Below are 12,838 nucleotides of genomic sequence, written 5' to 3'. Positions count from 1 at the left end.
AAAAAAAAAAAAAAAAAAAAAAAAAAAAAAAAAAAAGGGGGGGCTGCGGGCACGGCCGGGCCCCGGCCGCACCGGGGGGCTGCGGGGGGCACGGCCCGGGGCCGGGCGGGGCCTGCTGGCGGCCCGGAGCCGCTCCGGGGTCGGCTGCGGGCCGTGCCCCCCCACCCCCGGCCGGGCCGCCTCGGGCAGCGCCGTGCGGCGGCGAGCGTCTGACAGGCGCGACCTCGCATAAGACGGCCCACGCCATTGGCTGGCCGCCCGGCGTCCCGCTGCAACGCCGCCGGCGATTGGGCGGTGCGCGGTGCGCTCGGCGGGGCGCTGTGTAACGTGTCCCGTGTCTGTTCTCTCCGCAGGTCGGTACCGGGCTGCCCCCGACGGCTCTGCCGCTGCTTGGGACCGCTGCTAGAGCAGCCGCCGCTGCCGCTTTTTGCCTTGCTTGCTGCCGGCCGCACCGCGACGACAGCACGGCCGCCCGCCGCCTCTAGCCGCCCCGTCCTGCTCGCGGCCCCGGGCCGCGGCGCCGAGAGCTCCCCCCCCGGCCCCGGCACAGGAGAGACCCCGAGCCCGTGCCCGGCCCGGAGCCCGCCCCGCACGCACCCGCCCCGCCCGCACGGCTCCGCACGCGGGCGCCCCGGGGCCGCCGCCCGGCCGCGCTCCCATGGGTGACTGAGAGCCCCGCCGGCACCGCAGCGCCCGTGAGCGGCTCCGCGCCGTGACCTGCCGGCGGATCGGGCCCGAGCCCGGCAGCGCGCAGCTCCCGCACGGCCTCGGGAGCGGGGCAGCAGCGCTCCGGAGGCGGCGCCGTCGTCGCTGCCCGTCGCTGCGTTGAGCCGCTTGTCCGCTCCTCTGGTCGGAAGTTTTAACTACCTGTAAAGCCTAAAGATGGCTGTGAGCGTCACGCCGATTCGGGACACAAAATGGCTAACGCTGGAGGTGTGTAGGGAGTTCCAGAGAGGGACTTGCTCACGGCCAGACACGGAATGTAAATTTGCACACCCATCGAAAAGCTGCCAAGTTGAAAACGGACGCGTAATCGCCTGCTTTGATTCATTGAAAGTGAGTAACTATTACGTTATTTCCGAGGACGTACGGTTAACGAAAGAAGCGCTTGCAGCTAGAGAAGCCCTGGAGCCCGCGAGGCAGGCGCTGCTGTGTGCCGGCAGCCAGCTCCTCGGCCGCTGTTATTTTTATTGATGCTTGCTGTTTTGTTTTGCTCTTGTCCTCGGGGGAAGGGGAAGGAATAACGGGGAATAACAAGAAAATAAGCCTCACAGGGCTGGAATCATCCGGCACGGCCACAGCTATGGGTCCTTTGGCTCCAAATTATTCCCTGAGCGTAGATGGAATAAAGGGCATTTCACGTAGAAACAGCTAAGTCACTGTGAGGATTCTTTGTTTTTAATAGCACAGACCACGTAAGCAATATGATGATTAGTTTCCACCCTGTAACTGCAAGTGGGTTGGTGGTGTCCCCGCACAGGGGGAGTGAACCTTAGAGAAGCGTTTTCCCTCTCGCGTTATTTGGGTGCCCCTGAACGCTGTGGCTGTGTTTCTGTGCCCGGGACTCTGTGGTTATCCTTTCCTTTCCACAAACGGACGGGTTTCAGGGAGGGAGAGCGCCCCGCAGCAGGCAAGGTGCCTCCGGGCAGGCGAGCAGGATGGGCACGGGGAGCTGGCAGCCCTGCTGTGCTTTCTGGGGCTGCGTCTGAGCTGGGCCCTGTCCGTGTGGGGCTGCTGTTTCGCTGTAGCTGCGGTTTCAGTGATAGGTGCTGAGTGTGTGGGTTTCCAGCTCCTTCTCTTCGGTTTTCACAACTTAAATTACGCTAGCGTTTAAAATACCCATCCCACAAACAGCACCTAAATTCAGCCGGGTCACTGAGATCAAAAGCTGGGAAGCAAGAACGTGTCTGTGTCGTCCTGCAGCACGATTCTCTCTTCTTGGGATGAGTCCCGGGAAGCGGAGCCAGCCACAGAGCAGGGGATTGCTGAGCGCGCTGAGGGGAGCTGTGTGCGGTAGCGAGCTCTGCAGGCGGCTGGTGCAGGCAGGAAGTGGGCTGCAGGGGTTTGTAGAGCTCCCGCAGCGCTCTGCCTTCGGAAACGCGCCATGCTCGGATCTGGACGGCCGGCGAACCCTCAGAACGTCCTCAGGTCCCAGGTACCCAGCCCCACCGCCCGGCCCGTGTCAGCGCACGGCAGCTGGAATGCCTTCATTTGTGTATTCTGTGTTTTTTATTTTTAAAATGACAGCAATTGTAATGTACAGGAGGAGAAAAGAAAAAAAAACACTTTAAAGCCCAGAGATGCGGTGCTGGTGTGCGCTCGGAGTTAGCGGAGGGCACGGCGTGGGCGCTGCCTGGGGCAGAGCTGGCGGCATCGCGCTGGCCGCTGGCGGTGCTGGGCGCAGGGGGTGGGCACGAGAGCAGCCGGCACCTGCGGGCACGGGGCATGCAGCAATTTTATGGGGCATGCAGCCCGGCCCTGCCGCTGCTGCTCTGCGCAAGGGAGACCCAGCCGACACCAAGGCACCAGCGTTACGGCCGTGGGCAGCCCGCCGGCAGCAGGACACCGCCTGGCTTTGCGGAAGGGCAGTGTCCCGGCATTACCGAGGCAGTCAGAAAGCAGCCCTAGCGCGTGGAGGAGCCCTTCCTATCAGCGTGGTTCTTCTGTTTCCATCGTCTGAACGAGGGAGGTAATTATCACCTCTGTACGGAGCTGCGAGGCCCGTGGCTAACAGCTGTAGGAAACAGTCGGCGTTGTTGCACAGCTTTAGAACACCCCGTGGAAGGCGGCTCTGCCACCGCGTCGGGTCCCAGCCAGGTCCACATTTAACAAGCACAGCGCTCAGCAGGTCCGTGTGCTTCAGGTAACGCCAGGGGCGTGCGTTGGGCTCGGGGGCTTCCTCCCCACTCCCCGTGCCGCGGGTCGCTGCGGGGGAGCAGGCAGGAGCCAGGGGGAGCGCGGCCGGGGCAGGGTGCTGCGCGCCTGGCCGCCTCCTTCCTTGCCGCCTGCTGCTGCCCTTTTAGTTAAGGAGCTTGTCTAACGTGTGAGAGTACCTCTGATAACGAGAGAAGGGAACGTGTCGCAGCGCAGGCTCCCTGTCCCGGCCGGGTGCTCGCTGTTTTGTTTTTGTTTCAGGTTTTTGCAGCTTTTTGTGTGCGCTAAGCTAAACAAGCGGGGAAAGCATAACAAAGTAACCGGTGCTATCACAAGCATTAGATGTTATGCAAAAACAACTTAGGAAAGTGTTGTACCAGATTTATCTCCGCTCTGAAAGGTCAATGAGTCGTTTACCAAGAGATAGAAGGTTTTTGATGAGGACACGTGAAGGCTTCTGTTCAGTTCCGTGCTTCAGTGTAGAGGCAAACCTTTCCTACGGTAGCCATGCACCTCAAAGTTAACGCTGAACTGATTTCTGGTAGCTGTGCCTAATGGCAACGTTGGCACTAACTGAGCGGCTGCTCTCGCACGGTGCCTGGGCACAGACAGGTTTTAGTCGCTGCGATCTTCCCGACAAGCCCTTGGCCCGCCGTGCCCCCACAGCTGCTGTCACGTCGCTGCCGCCCGGGAGCTGCGGCCTGAGCGCGAAACCTTGCTCGTGAGCTGCAGGTGCTGCGCCGCTAGATTGAGGCGGGCGGCAGGCACAGCAGGGCCCAGCCAGCACCCCGGGAACCACAGCGCCCTGCTGCACCCGCGGAGCCGTCAGCCTGGGGACGTTCTCTTGTCATTTCGCAGGGAAGAAAGGAAAGAAAAAAGTCAGCAGGGGTTGCAAATGCCAGCCTAGACCGCGAGCAAGGGGGGCACCTCGCACGGAGCTGCTGGGGCTGCGGTGCCCGCACGGGAGGGCTGCTGGTCCCTGCAGCACGCTGCTTCTGCAAGGCGGAGGTTGGGGCCGCCTCGGTCCGAGCAGCCTCCGTCCTCCTGCGGCGAGTCCTCGCCTCACGTCAGGCCCGGGGACACCGCGGGCTACCCGGGGCGCTGCGCTAAGCAACGTCAGCCTGCGTGCCGTCATCTCACCTGCAGGTAACTTTAGGGGGATTCGAAGACTAAAATGATGATGCAGCACGTTCAAATTGTCAGCTAAAGCTGGGTCAGCCTTAGCTTTGGCTCTGCATTGTTTAAATTCCGTCAGATTTTCTTCCCTAAATTTGGATGCCTAAAAGTCTGTCAAAGTGCAGCAAAAATAAGCTGCTGAGCTCCTAAGTCAGGAAACCGGTTTGCAACAGAAACTGTTTTGGGCATAATGTTAAAACATCGGTCTTTTTTTTAATTTTTCTTGGAAAAAAATGCCTAAGTAGGATTCATTTCTGAAACGACGCTAAGTCCACCAGGTGTTCCGATAGCCGAGGCACCTGCCGCTCCCTGAGCACCTCCACGAAGGGGGCACCGACGGCACGGGCAGAGCCCGTGGGAGGCTGCGGGTGCGCCGAGGATGCCCAGCCGAGCAGAACGCGGCTTCTCGGCGTGCCACATCCTTCAGTTGCCACGCCGCCTTTTCTAGCCGTACATTTTGGAGATTATAAAAGCACCGAGGACAGAGGTGGCAGGAGGAGGGATCTGGATTCAGACGTTCTGTCACTGCTGCCTCCAGCGCCGCTGCTGACAGGCGCCCCCCCCCCCCCCCCGTGCGTGCTCGGGCTTCCTGCAGGGCGCGTGCTGCCACGGCGCCAAGCGGAGCAGGTCGTGCCCGCAGAACCCCGCGTGCTCCCTGCGGCACGGTGAGCTCGGCTGCGCTTGGCCTGGGTCACCCTTCCCTGCCTCGGAGCCGGTGTGTGCCCTGCGCACTGACACTCAGGGCACGACTTTGTGCCCCCGGGCTTGCGCTGCCGCGAGGGCTGCTACTTCCCGTTACGTTGGGTGTCCCACTGGAACGCAAAAGCTGTCCCTCCTCCTTCAGCAGGGGAGTCCTGAACGGCCACAGTCCAGGAAAAGCCCGAGTTCGGGTCCGCTTACTGGGCAGGGCAGCGTGAAGCTCTGGTGCCCCGTACCCATTCCGCTGGTCCCAGTGCATTAGTGTTTTATTGCCTGTTGTAGGAGGCGTTATTTTTCAGAAATGAAACTCCTGGACTCTAGTAGTCACTTCACTTTTTATTGTAAAGCCTTGAAAATATGTAAGTGTGTTATTCGTACAGCTGAACCCGGTGGGTGCCTCGCTGCTGACGCCTCAGGGATCTGGGGATTGTTTCAATCTCTCTCCTTTGTCAGTACTCAGAAAACAAGGATGAGTTTTTCACCTGTCACTGACTGTTTTGTGATAGTTGCCCACGGGCGTAGCATAAGGACCCTGCTTACTTATTTCAGTGCAAAGAAAAGAAAAGCAAACCCCTTGTTTCTCTAATAATACTGGGATCATTGGTAATGCGAGATCATTGGCTCTGCTTCACCTGCAGTTAAGCAAGAAAAAAAAATCCAGAAAATTGGTACGAGAACGTTCTAGCAGGGGACTCTGACGCTACCTGTCTGTGGCGTGCTGCGGCACTCCGCTACGAGGCACCTGGGGGCGAGACTGGGGGGGGAACGCGCGGCTCCAGGGGAGCTCACAAGGCAGTAACCCGTGGAAAAGAGGAGGTGAAGCGATGCAAACAACGTTCAGATTCCTCAGCCGGGCCTGGTTTGCCGTATCGGCTGTGGGTGGGTGGGTTTTTCTCCTTCCAGCCTGTGCACGCCTGCCAGTGGGCTGAGCTCCCGCAGGGGAAGCAAAGTGGCAAATGTGTTGGGAAAGCGGTGCCGTCGTGGGGCTGCGGCAAATAGCCCGCTGCAAAACAGACAGCCCAAACCCTGCGTGTTCCTCTGGGGGCACAGAAATGGCATTTCGAAAACTTAGCAGGTACTCGAGCAAAAGGGTTGTGCCTCGCTAAGGTGTTCAGAGTTCACGTTACAGCCTGAGCCCTACGCCTGCAGGAAGAAATCAAAACAAAATTAAAACCAAATTAGAAGATTGCATTGCAACAGTTGGCAACTGTTAGAGAGTGCGGAACCGGCACCAGAGCGGGCTCCTGTTGGCTATGGCCGGGAATTCTGCTGTGCGCGCTCAAGGAGGAGTCAATTTCTCAACTAATTTGCAGGGAAGACTTACAGTGGCATAAAGTGAGAAAACCTCATGCCAGAAATATTCGGTCGTTTGTCCTGTCTTCAACTGAGCGATCAGAAGCCGTCTGGAGGCCTCTGTCCTGTTGGGATGACCCCAAGTTCTCGGTTTTGCTAAGTACAGATGCCTCGTTGCCAAGGCTCGCTCTTAAATTTGTTGGAAGCAACAAATCACATTTGGGACTGAATGATCACATCTGGTTTTTGACTTTGGAGGAGCTAATGTTTATTCGCTGGGACGGCGTGGTGTTACTAGCACAACTGGATGCCGTTTAGGAAATAGGACCCGCGTGTTTCTTAGAAATCTGTGCGTCGCTTCGGGGTGAGGGGCAGCGTCTGCGGCCTGACGCTTCTGCTCTGCAGGACGGGCCAGAACCAAAGCTCGGGAGCACCTCGGGGCTGCACAGTGCCGTGAAGAGGCTGAGGGAAGAGGCTGCTGCGTGAACGGGGCAGTTCCCTGGGGGAGCAGAGCCATTTACCTCTTGTCGGCGTGATTCCCCGAGGCGGAGGGGACCGTTTCCAGGCTGACCTGTGCGTGCCCGTAAGGCGGCTGTGGCGACGTGCCCAGGGCGTTGCGGGACAGGGCACGGGGCGGCACCTCCGCGGGGCGGGGGCTGGCAGGAGGCCCCGGTGCTCGCCTTCCCGGAGGAAATTTGAAGGTGAAACGGGGAGGTTTGCGCCTCGCAGGAGCCCGGCAGGTTTCTAGCCGCGTGTGGTAAATGGTGCCACGGGTGGGGAGCTGAAGCACTCTCATCTTGCACAGCCGGCTGCCTGTGTGACCGTCCAGCCCCCCTTGGTTCCCTCCCCCCCATCGGTCAGGGAGCAGCCCGGGGAGCCACGGGGCTCGGGGGACCTCTGGCTTTGCTGGGCGCTCCTTGCGCAGGGGTGTGCGGAGCCGAAGGGCGAGCGTGGTGGCAGCAGGGCTGCCTGCCTTCACCTGCTGGGCTGCCTGTGCTGGGCGGGGGGAAAGGGGCTTCAGAGCAGCGGCACCACGCAACGTGCTGGCCGCCGCGGTGCTTCCACCGGCGGGAGGAAAGTGGGTAGAGAGGTGCTTAAATCTGCAGCTGGAAAAAAGGGCAGAGCAAAAGAAAGGAAGTAAGGGGGGCGAGGGAGACGAACAGAGGAAAGGCACGAGCTCAGTGGAAACCTGATGGTGCTGCACGGCCCGACAGACTCTGGGAGAAGCAGCTGCACGGGGTGAGCAGGGAGATGGGGAGGGAAAGGAAAAGTGAGACCGAGAAGGGAATACTCAGGGGGTTCGCTGGTCCCACGCAGCACAGAAGGGCTCTTAAACGGCTCGAGGACATGCGTTTGTTCTCAGCCCCTGCCAGCTCTTTGCAAGGCTGTGTTTGTAGCAGGGTTACTGCAGGCCTCACCTGTGGGAGGAGGGAGCTAACACGCTGCGGTGCTTGAGAGCAACGGGTCATGCCCTGCTGGGCACTTGGTGGTTGGCTTAGCTGGGTCCGGCACTGGGAGGCCAAGGGGAGGCGGGCAGTGCCCTTCAGCATTGCCTGGGCTGTGCGTGGGGGCAGCTGTTGCCTTTTGAGCCCCTGCCTCGCTACGGATCGTGCCAGCAGTTGCAGCCGCTGCTGCCGGTGGCTTCTCGGGTCTTTGCAGACCGCTGTGAGCCTTGTCGTGCCTTGGGTTTGGGTGTAAAAAGGAGCCTTCGGGATCATTCAGCAGCTGGAGGGCCTTTTGGGAACTGAGAAACTCTGCTTTGTGCTTATACAAATTGGGAAAATACCGGCTGCTCAAAATACCCCGCGTTTAGTCCGTCAGCCTCGGTGAGCCCTGCGGGGTGTCCCTGGGCCTGGAGCACGGCCGAAGGGCAGCTGCCCAGTGCCATCCTGCTGCTGCTGCGCTGCCGATGGTTCTGACTTCGCTCATTTAAACAGCCATTAATTAGATGTTATCCGGTGACTGCCTACGTCTTCTTTGGATCGTCTGAGGAATTACTCCGTGCACCTTGCCCTTAACTTGGCTGAAAAGTGTCCTTAGCCCCCAGGAGCTGGGAAGTGCCAGGCAGAAAACAGGGCAGGGAGCAGCGAGGGTGCTGAGCCCGGGGCAGGGCCGGCAGGTCTGTGGGGCCTGCCGCAGGGCCGGGGCTGCTGACAGCGCCCGGGGGCACGGCGGGGGCATGGCGGGGGCACGGCGGGGCACCTGCGGTCACGGCCTCACTCCCTGGTCTCACGTCCCTGGAGGGACGGGGGGGGGGGGGGGGGGGAGGGGGAGGCCGATGGTGTCACCTCCGTGCCTGTGCTGTGGCCTCGCTCGTGCTGAACTTGGGGAAAATTGGCTTCTGAAGTGAGACGGCGCGCTGGCCCGCCTTCGGAGCGTTACTGCTTGTTTCTGTAGTTCGCAAGGCTCCCACACGTGGAAAAATTCTAATTTCCCCACCAGCTGTGCGGCTCTCGCTTCGAGTGAGCGCAGCTCGAGTCTCCGTGTCGCAGACGTGTGTTTGTGCGCTGCAGATGTTATCTGCTCAGCTTGCTTGCTCTCTCGTGCATAAGGGAGAGGTAATGGAACTGCTCAAATGTCTTAATAACTAACTTAAACTGCCATTAGCAATGCCGCTTCCTCCAGAGAGATTGCCAGCGTCCAACGCGCGCGGCCACGCCGGAGCAGCGGGGAGCTGGGGGCTGCTGGCAGCGCCGCTGGGGCCGCACGGAGCCGCCGGGCACCCCAACGCCTCCGTGTGCCCCTGGGGCAGGCTCTGCCTTGAGGAGTTGTCTGCTCTCGTTGGGCACCTCTGAGTGCCTGGTGAGCCTTGTCAGCTGCTCGGGGGAGAGCGCAGAGCAAGGCTGTTTCCTTGCAGGGGTCTGGAACACCCTTCGGTCTGCGGCAGCAGGTATTTTGAAGGATGCCCCGGGCTGGCTGGGCCCCTCGGAGCCGTGTCCCCCCTGTCCGCCGCTGCCCCCCGCTCTGCTGGCCAGGCTCGGCCGTGCTGCTGCGGGACTGGGACAGTTCGACTGTCAGTGCCTGAGTTAAAATAAGCAGTTAGAGGGACTTCTGACCACACAGCACTATTTTAGCTGATTTTGTGACTCTCTAACTTCAGAAAAATAACCCTTGCCGTCTGTGTTTTCCACCGATCCGTAGCCATTGACCGTGGCTGTTCGACAGCCCGCGCAGGGCAGCGAGGACGCGTTCAGCCTCACGGCTTCATTCTTTCGAAGCCCAGGTGTGCCGTAAGGCCTTACACGTACCGAAAACCACCTTTTGCTGTTTACATCTCTCTTCTGCTGCTCTTACCTAATTGTTCAGTATTTCATAAGCTTTCTGAGCTCTCAGCGCCTTTTCCCCGCAGTGCTTCACTTGGAGGAGCTCTGTTTTAAAGACTTCCTACCAACCGTGGTGTAAGGCTTCCGTACCTGCCCGGCGCCGCTCCCGCTGCTTGGCTGTGCCCCAGCCCGGTTCGCGGCAGGGACTGGAAGGTCCCCGCGTGCTTGGGAGCCTTTGCACAGGTTTGCTGGTTAAAATAATCCCGACGTGTCAGCCTGTGTTTGCCCACCCCACGGCTCGTTTGCTACCCGTGCTTGCACAGAGGGTTCCTTTTCTTACAGACTTGTAGCTCCCCCTTTCACCTCATCAAACAGCGCTGTCGCTGGTTCTCCTGGTCTGCCGCTGAAAGCTGGGTGGCGTGCAGGCAGATCGCTGCGGTCATCTTTCAGCTGTGAGCTTGGTGAAGTCTTTTCTTCTCTCTGCTGTTTAACCATGTGCTCGTTACGCCTTTTTCTTCCCTGATTTGCCCATGCCATGAAAAACCAGTCATCTCGCTTGTCTGCCCTTTGCCTCGCTCCGGCTGCTTCCCCTCTTGTCCAGTGCCTTTAGCCTTGCTCTCCGCGTGCAGGCCCCTCTAGATTCCGTAGCGGAATGCCGGCCTGGCATCTCTCTAACGTTAACGCCTGGAGCTGTTGTCCCCTCTCCAGAGAGCCCTGCAGGCCGTGCTGATGTGTCGTAACGCGTACTTTGCTGTGGGAGATCACCGCAGGGTGCCCTGCTCCTCTCTTCAGCTTTTTCCCACTTCTGAAGCTTCTGCAAGAAGCCCTTCCAGCGTGACCCGCGTGCCCTCAGAGCCCTCAGAAGTTACTTGTACAGCAGCAGGATGCTCTGCAGCCTGGGCGAAGTCCCGTGGTCATGCTCGGGTGCGAGGGCCTGCCGCCTGCCTGCCCCGAGCTGGTCCTTGCCTGCGGTTCGCTCTGTCCCGGAGCACCCCAGGTGCCCGTGGCACAGGGGAGGCGCTCAGGGCTCTGCCCGCTCACGGCTTCGCCTCGGCCGCCAAGGCTGGCGCTGTGCTGCCCCGCGGGGCTCGGCCGGCTCCTGCGGGCCCCAGGCTCGCTCTGGGCACCCAGAAGTGACAAAGCTTCTGTTGTTCCACGCTGTCAGGGTGTCCCCAACACCCGCCTCTTGTTGAGCAGCATTCGCTCGCCAGCAGCTTCCTCGGCCGTTGCCCGCCGCCTCCCTGGAGCCCTTTCCCGGTTCCTGCAGGCTGTGCGGGGCATTCCTGTGCGCTCTGCTGAGCCCGGGGCCTCCACAACCTGCGCTTACAGGGACAGGCTCAGGAGCTCTCACGGCTACTGCACGAGTGCACGGTGAAATGTGAGAGCGCCTAGGAAGAAATCACCTTGTGGCCTGCGGGGGGGAAGGTCGGGCTGCAGCTCTCTGTTTGAGGCAGCAGTGTTTGGCACACCCGCAGCGTGCGGCAGTGCGACTGTGCCGGGGGGACCGGTGCTGCTGCAGGGCTCCCGGGCGGGTGGTTCCTGCTGGGTGCTGCTCGCCTAGACCGTCCTGCGGGAGCGAGGGGCCGTGCCCTGCCTGTGGGGCTCCAGCAGCATCCCTGCCGGTCAGGAGGTGTGCCAGTGACTTCTCGCCCATCCTGGTGCTACTGGTGGTCGGCGCTTCTCACGCGAGGCCCGCTCTGTTCTTTAGAGAACCCCGTTCGTGTCGTTACAAATCCAGCAGCAGCCCTGACTCGCAGGTGCCTCCCCGGGGAGCTCGGGCACTGTGTGCGCGTTCAGAGCCAGGCGGCTCGGGACGGCTGTGAGCGGGGCTGGGGGCCCCGCAGGGAGCCACCGCGAGCAGGGCAGCGGCACCAACCACCGCGGGCACCCGGCGCTGCCCGCGCGTAAAAATAACCCAGAGGAGCCGTAAACAAGCTATTTTTGTCTGGGGGTGACCACGCGTCAGTGACTCACGGCCTCGCTGTGCTCGGCCTCTTGGGGCTTGCCCCGTCCCCCGGGGTGCGCACCGACGGGGGCCCGGCAGGGCCGCAGGTGCGAGGTGCGGGGCCGGCTGCCTCCCGCTGCACGCCCTGCGCAGCCTGCGTGGCGAACGGGAGCTGGGGTACTGCTGGGGTACTGCTCACAGGGCTGCCGGCCCCGCTACACGGGGGGGCAGGAGCCTGCCCCGGGAGGCCGCGCGCTGCGAGCCGTGTGCTGCTGGGGCAGGGCAGCGCTGCGCCTCCGCACCGAGACATCTCCTGAGAGGGAGCGGGGCAAAGCCGGCGGGTCATGAGCAGTGCCCAGCAGCAACGGGGCATGGAAGTCACGGAATGTGAAACGCTTCCTCTCCCCTGGAGTTAGAAAATGCAACCTGCAGAGCACAGTAGGCCTGACCCAGCACGGGCAGGGTTTTATTTGCGTGCTGAATTCTGTGTATTGACACACTAATGTGTTCTTTCCCTTGTGAGTTCCACAGTTCTGTGGCAATGAGCAATGCCGTGAACCAAGGCACTGCTCATTGTCCGTAGCTTTTCTCCGTACCCAGTTCCAGAGATTCTCATTTACGGGAGAGGATTCCGGGGAGCCTCAGCTGCCTGTAGCAGGCCCGCATTTTGGCGTAACGTTGCCCCACTTCACGTACGCAGATAAACCATCGGCGCTGCACGTGAGGGTGCCGTGGCTGCAGCACATCCCCTTCGTGCCACGTCCATCGCCGAGCGCTCGGGTCCGTGCGGGTGCATGCAGCTACCGCGGCCGGCGGGGCCAAGCAGGGGGCTGAGCACTGTGGGTCCGGGGGGAAGCGCTGCTTCTTGCCGCGGGGGTGTCCGTGCGAGCCCCCCCACAGCCCGCAGCCAGGCCAAGAGCTGTCCCGGGCAGCCGGCAGCGCTGCTTTGGCTGGCGCTGGAGGGGCCGCCCGCCCTGGCTGCGCCCCCCTTTGCAGCTCCCCGCGTGGCAAACGGGCGGACCCGAACCGTGCCTGTCTCCTGCATCTGTGCCAGAGCAAGAGGAAGGCATCTGCTCCCTGCTGGAGGTAAGGACCGTGGCGAACGGGTGTTGGAGGCGAGGACTTGATGAGCGCTGCTCTGGGGCGGGGTGCAGGGGGAGTGGGGCAGCCTCAGCCCCGCTCAGCTCCTGGGGGCGGCTGGCCCTGAGGGCCGGGCTGGGGCAGGCTACGAGCGTTGCTGGGCACCTGCTGCAAAGCTCCTGGCTCTCGCCAGCAGTGACCTGTGCTCCTACCTGCTTGTGGTGCGCCCTCGGGGCTGGCACGGGAGCGGTTGCTGCACCTCTCCCGCATCCCTTCCCAGCAGCTCTTGTCCCACTGCCCTCCAGAGCGCCCCGGCACCGCTTTCCCCGCGTGAATGCCCCATTTCCATGTCCCAGTGCCGCCACTTCTGATCCGCATCCACAAGGCTTCGCAGCGCGGGTTGCAGGGAATGAGGGAGGCGGGGAGCTGCCGGGGCTGTGCTTGGCTGCCTGTGCCTCGCTGCCTGCCGGGGAGGTGCCTCTGGTGCCTTTCGGTGGCGGGGAGCCGT

The 12,838-nt window shown here is 61.6% G+C and overlaps 1 protein-coding gene across 13 annotated transcripts in view; it reads left to right on the top strand.

Moving 5' to 3' along the window:
- The window catches only part of MBNL1 (muscleblind like splicing regulator 1), a 71,549-nt gene that overhangs the window by 21,702 nt on the left and 37,009 nt on the right, over positions 1 to 12,838 (top strand). For 6 of the 13 annotated variants that reach the window (XM_035334212.1, XM_035334207.1, XM_035334205.1 and 3 more), the window contains exon 1: positions 834 to 1,056. The exons of 2 other annotated variants lie outside the window; for them this stretch is intronic. In XM_035334212.1, the coding sequence (XP_035190103.1) occupies positions 883 to 1,056 (174 nt within the window). In that variant the 5' untranslated portion in view covers positions 834 to 882. Of the gene's footprint in view, positions 1 to 833; positions 1,057 to 12,243; positions 12,337 to 12,838 lie in introns of those variants that run through there. 5 more of the 13 variants (XM_035334209.1, XM_035334203.1, XM_035334206.1 and 2 more) reach the window with 2 other exon arrangements.

Source organism: Oxyura jamaicensis, chromosome 9, assembly GCF_011077185.1.
Source record: "Oxyura jamaicensis isolate SHBP4307 breed ruddy duck chromosome 9, BPBGC_Ojam_1.0, whole genome shotgun sequence".
Lineage (NCBI taxonomy): Eukaryota > Metazoa > Chordata > Aves > Anseriformes > Anatidae > Oxyura > Oxyura jamaicensis.
Note: the sequence above shows the minus strand (reverse complement) of the source record. Positions and strands in the feature narration are given on the sequence as shown.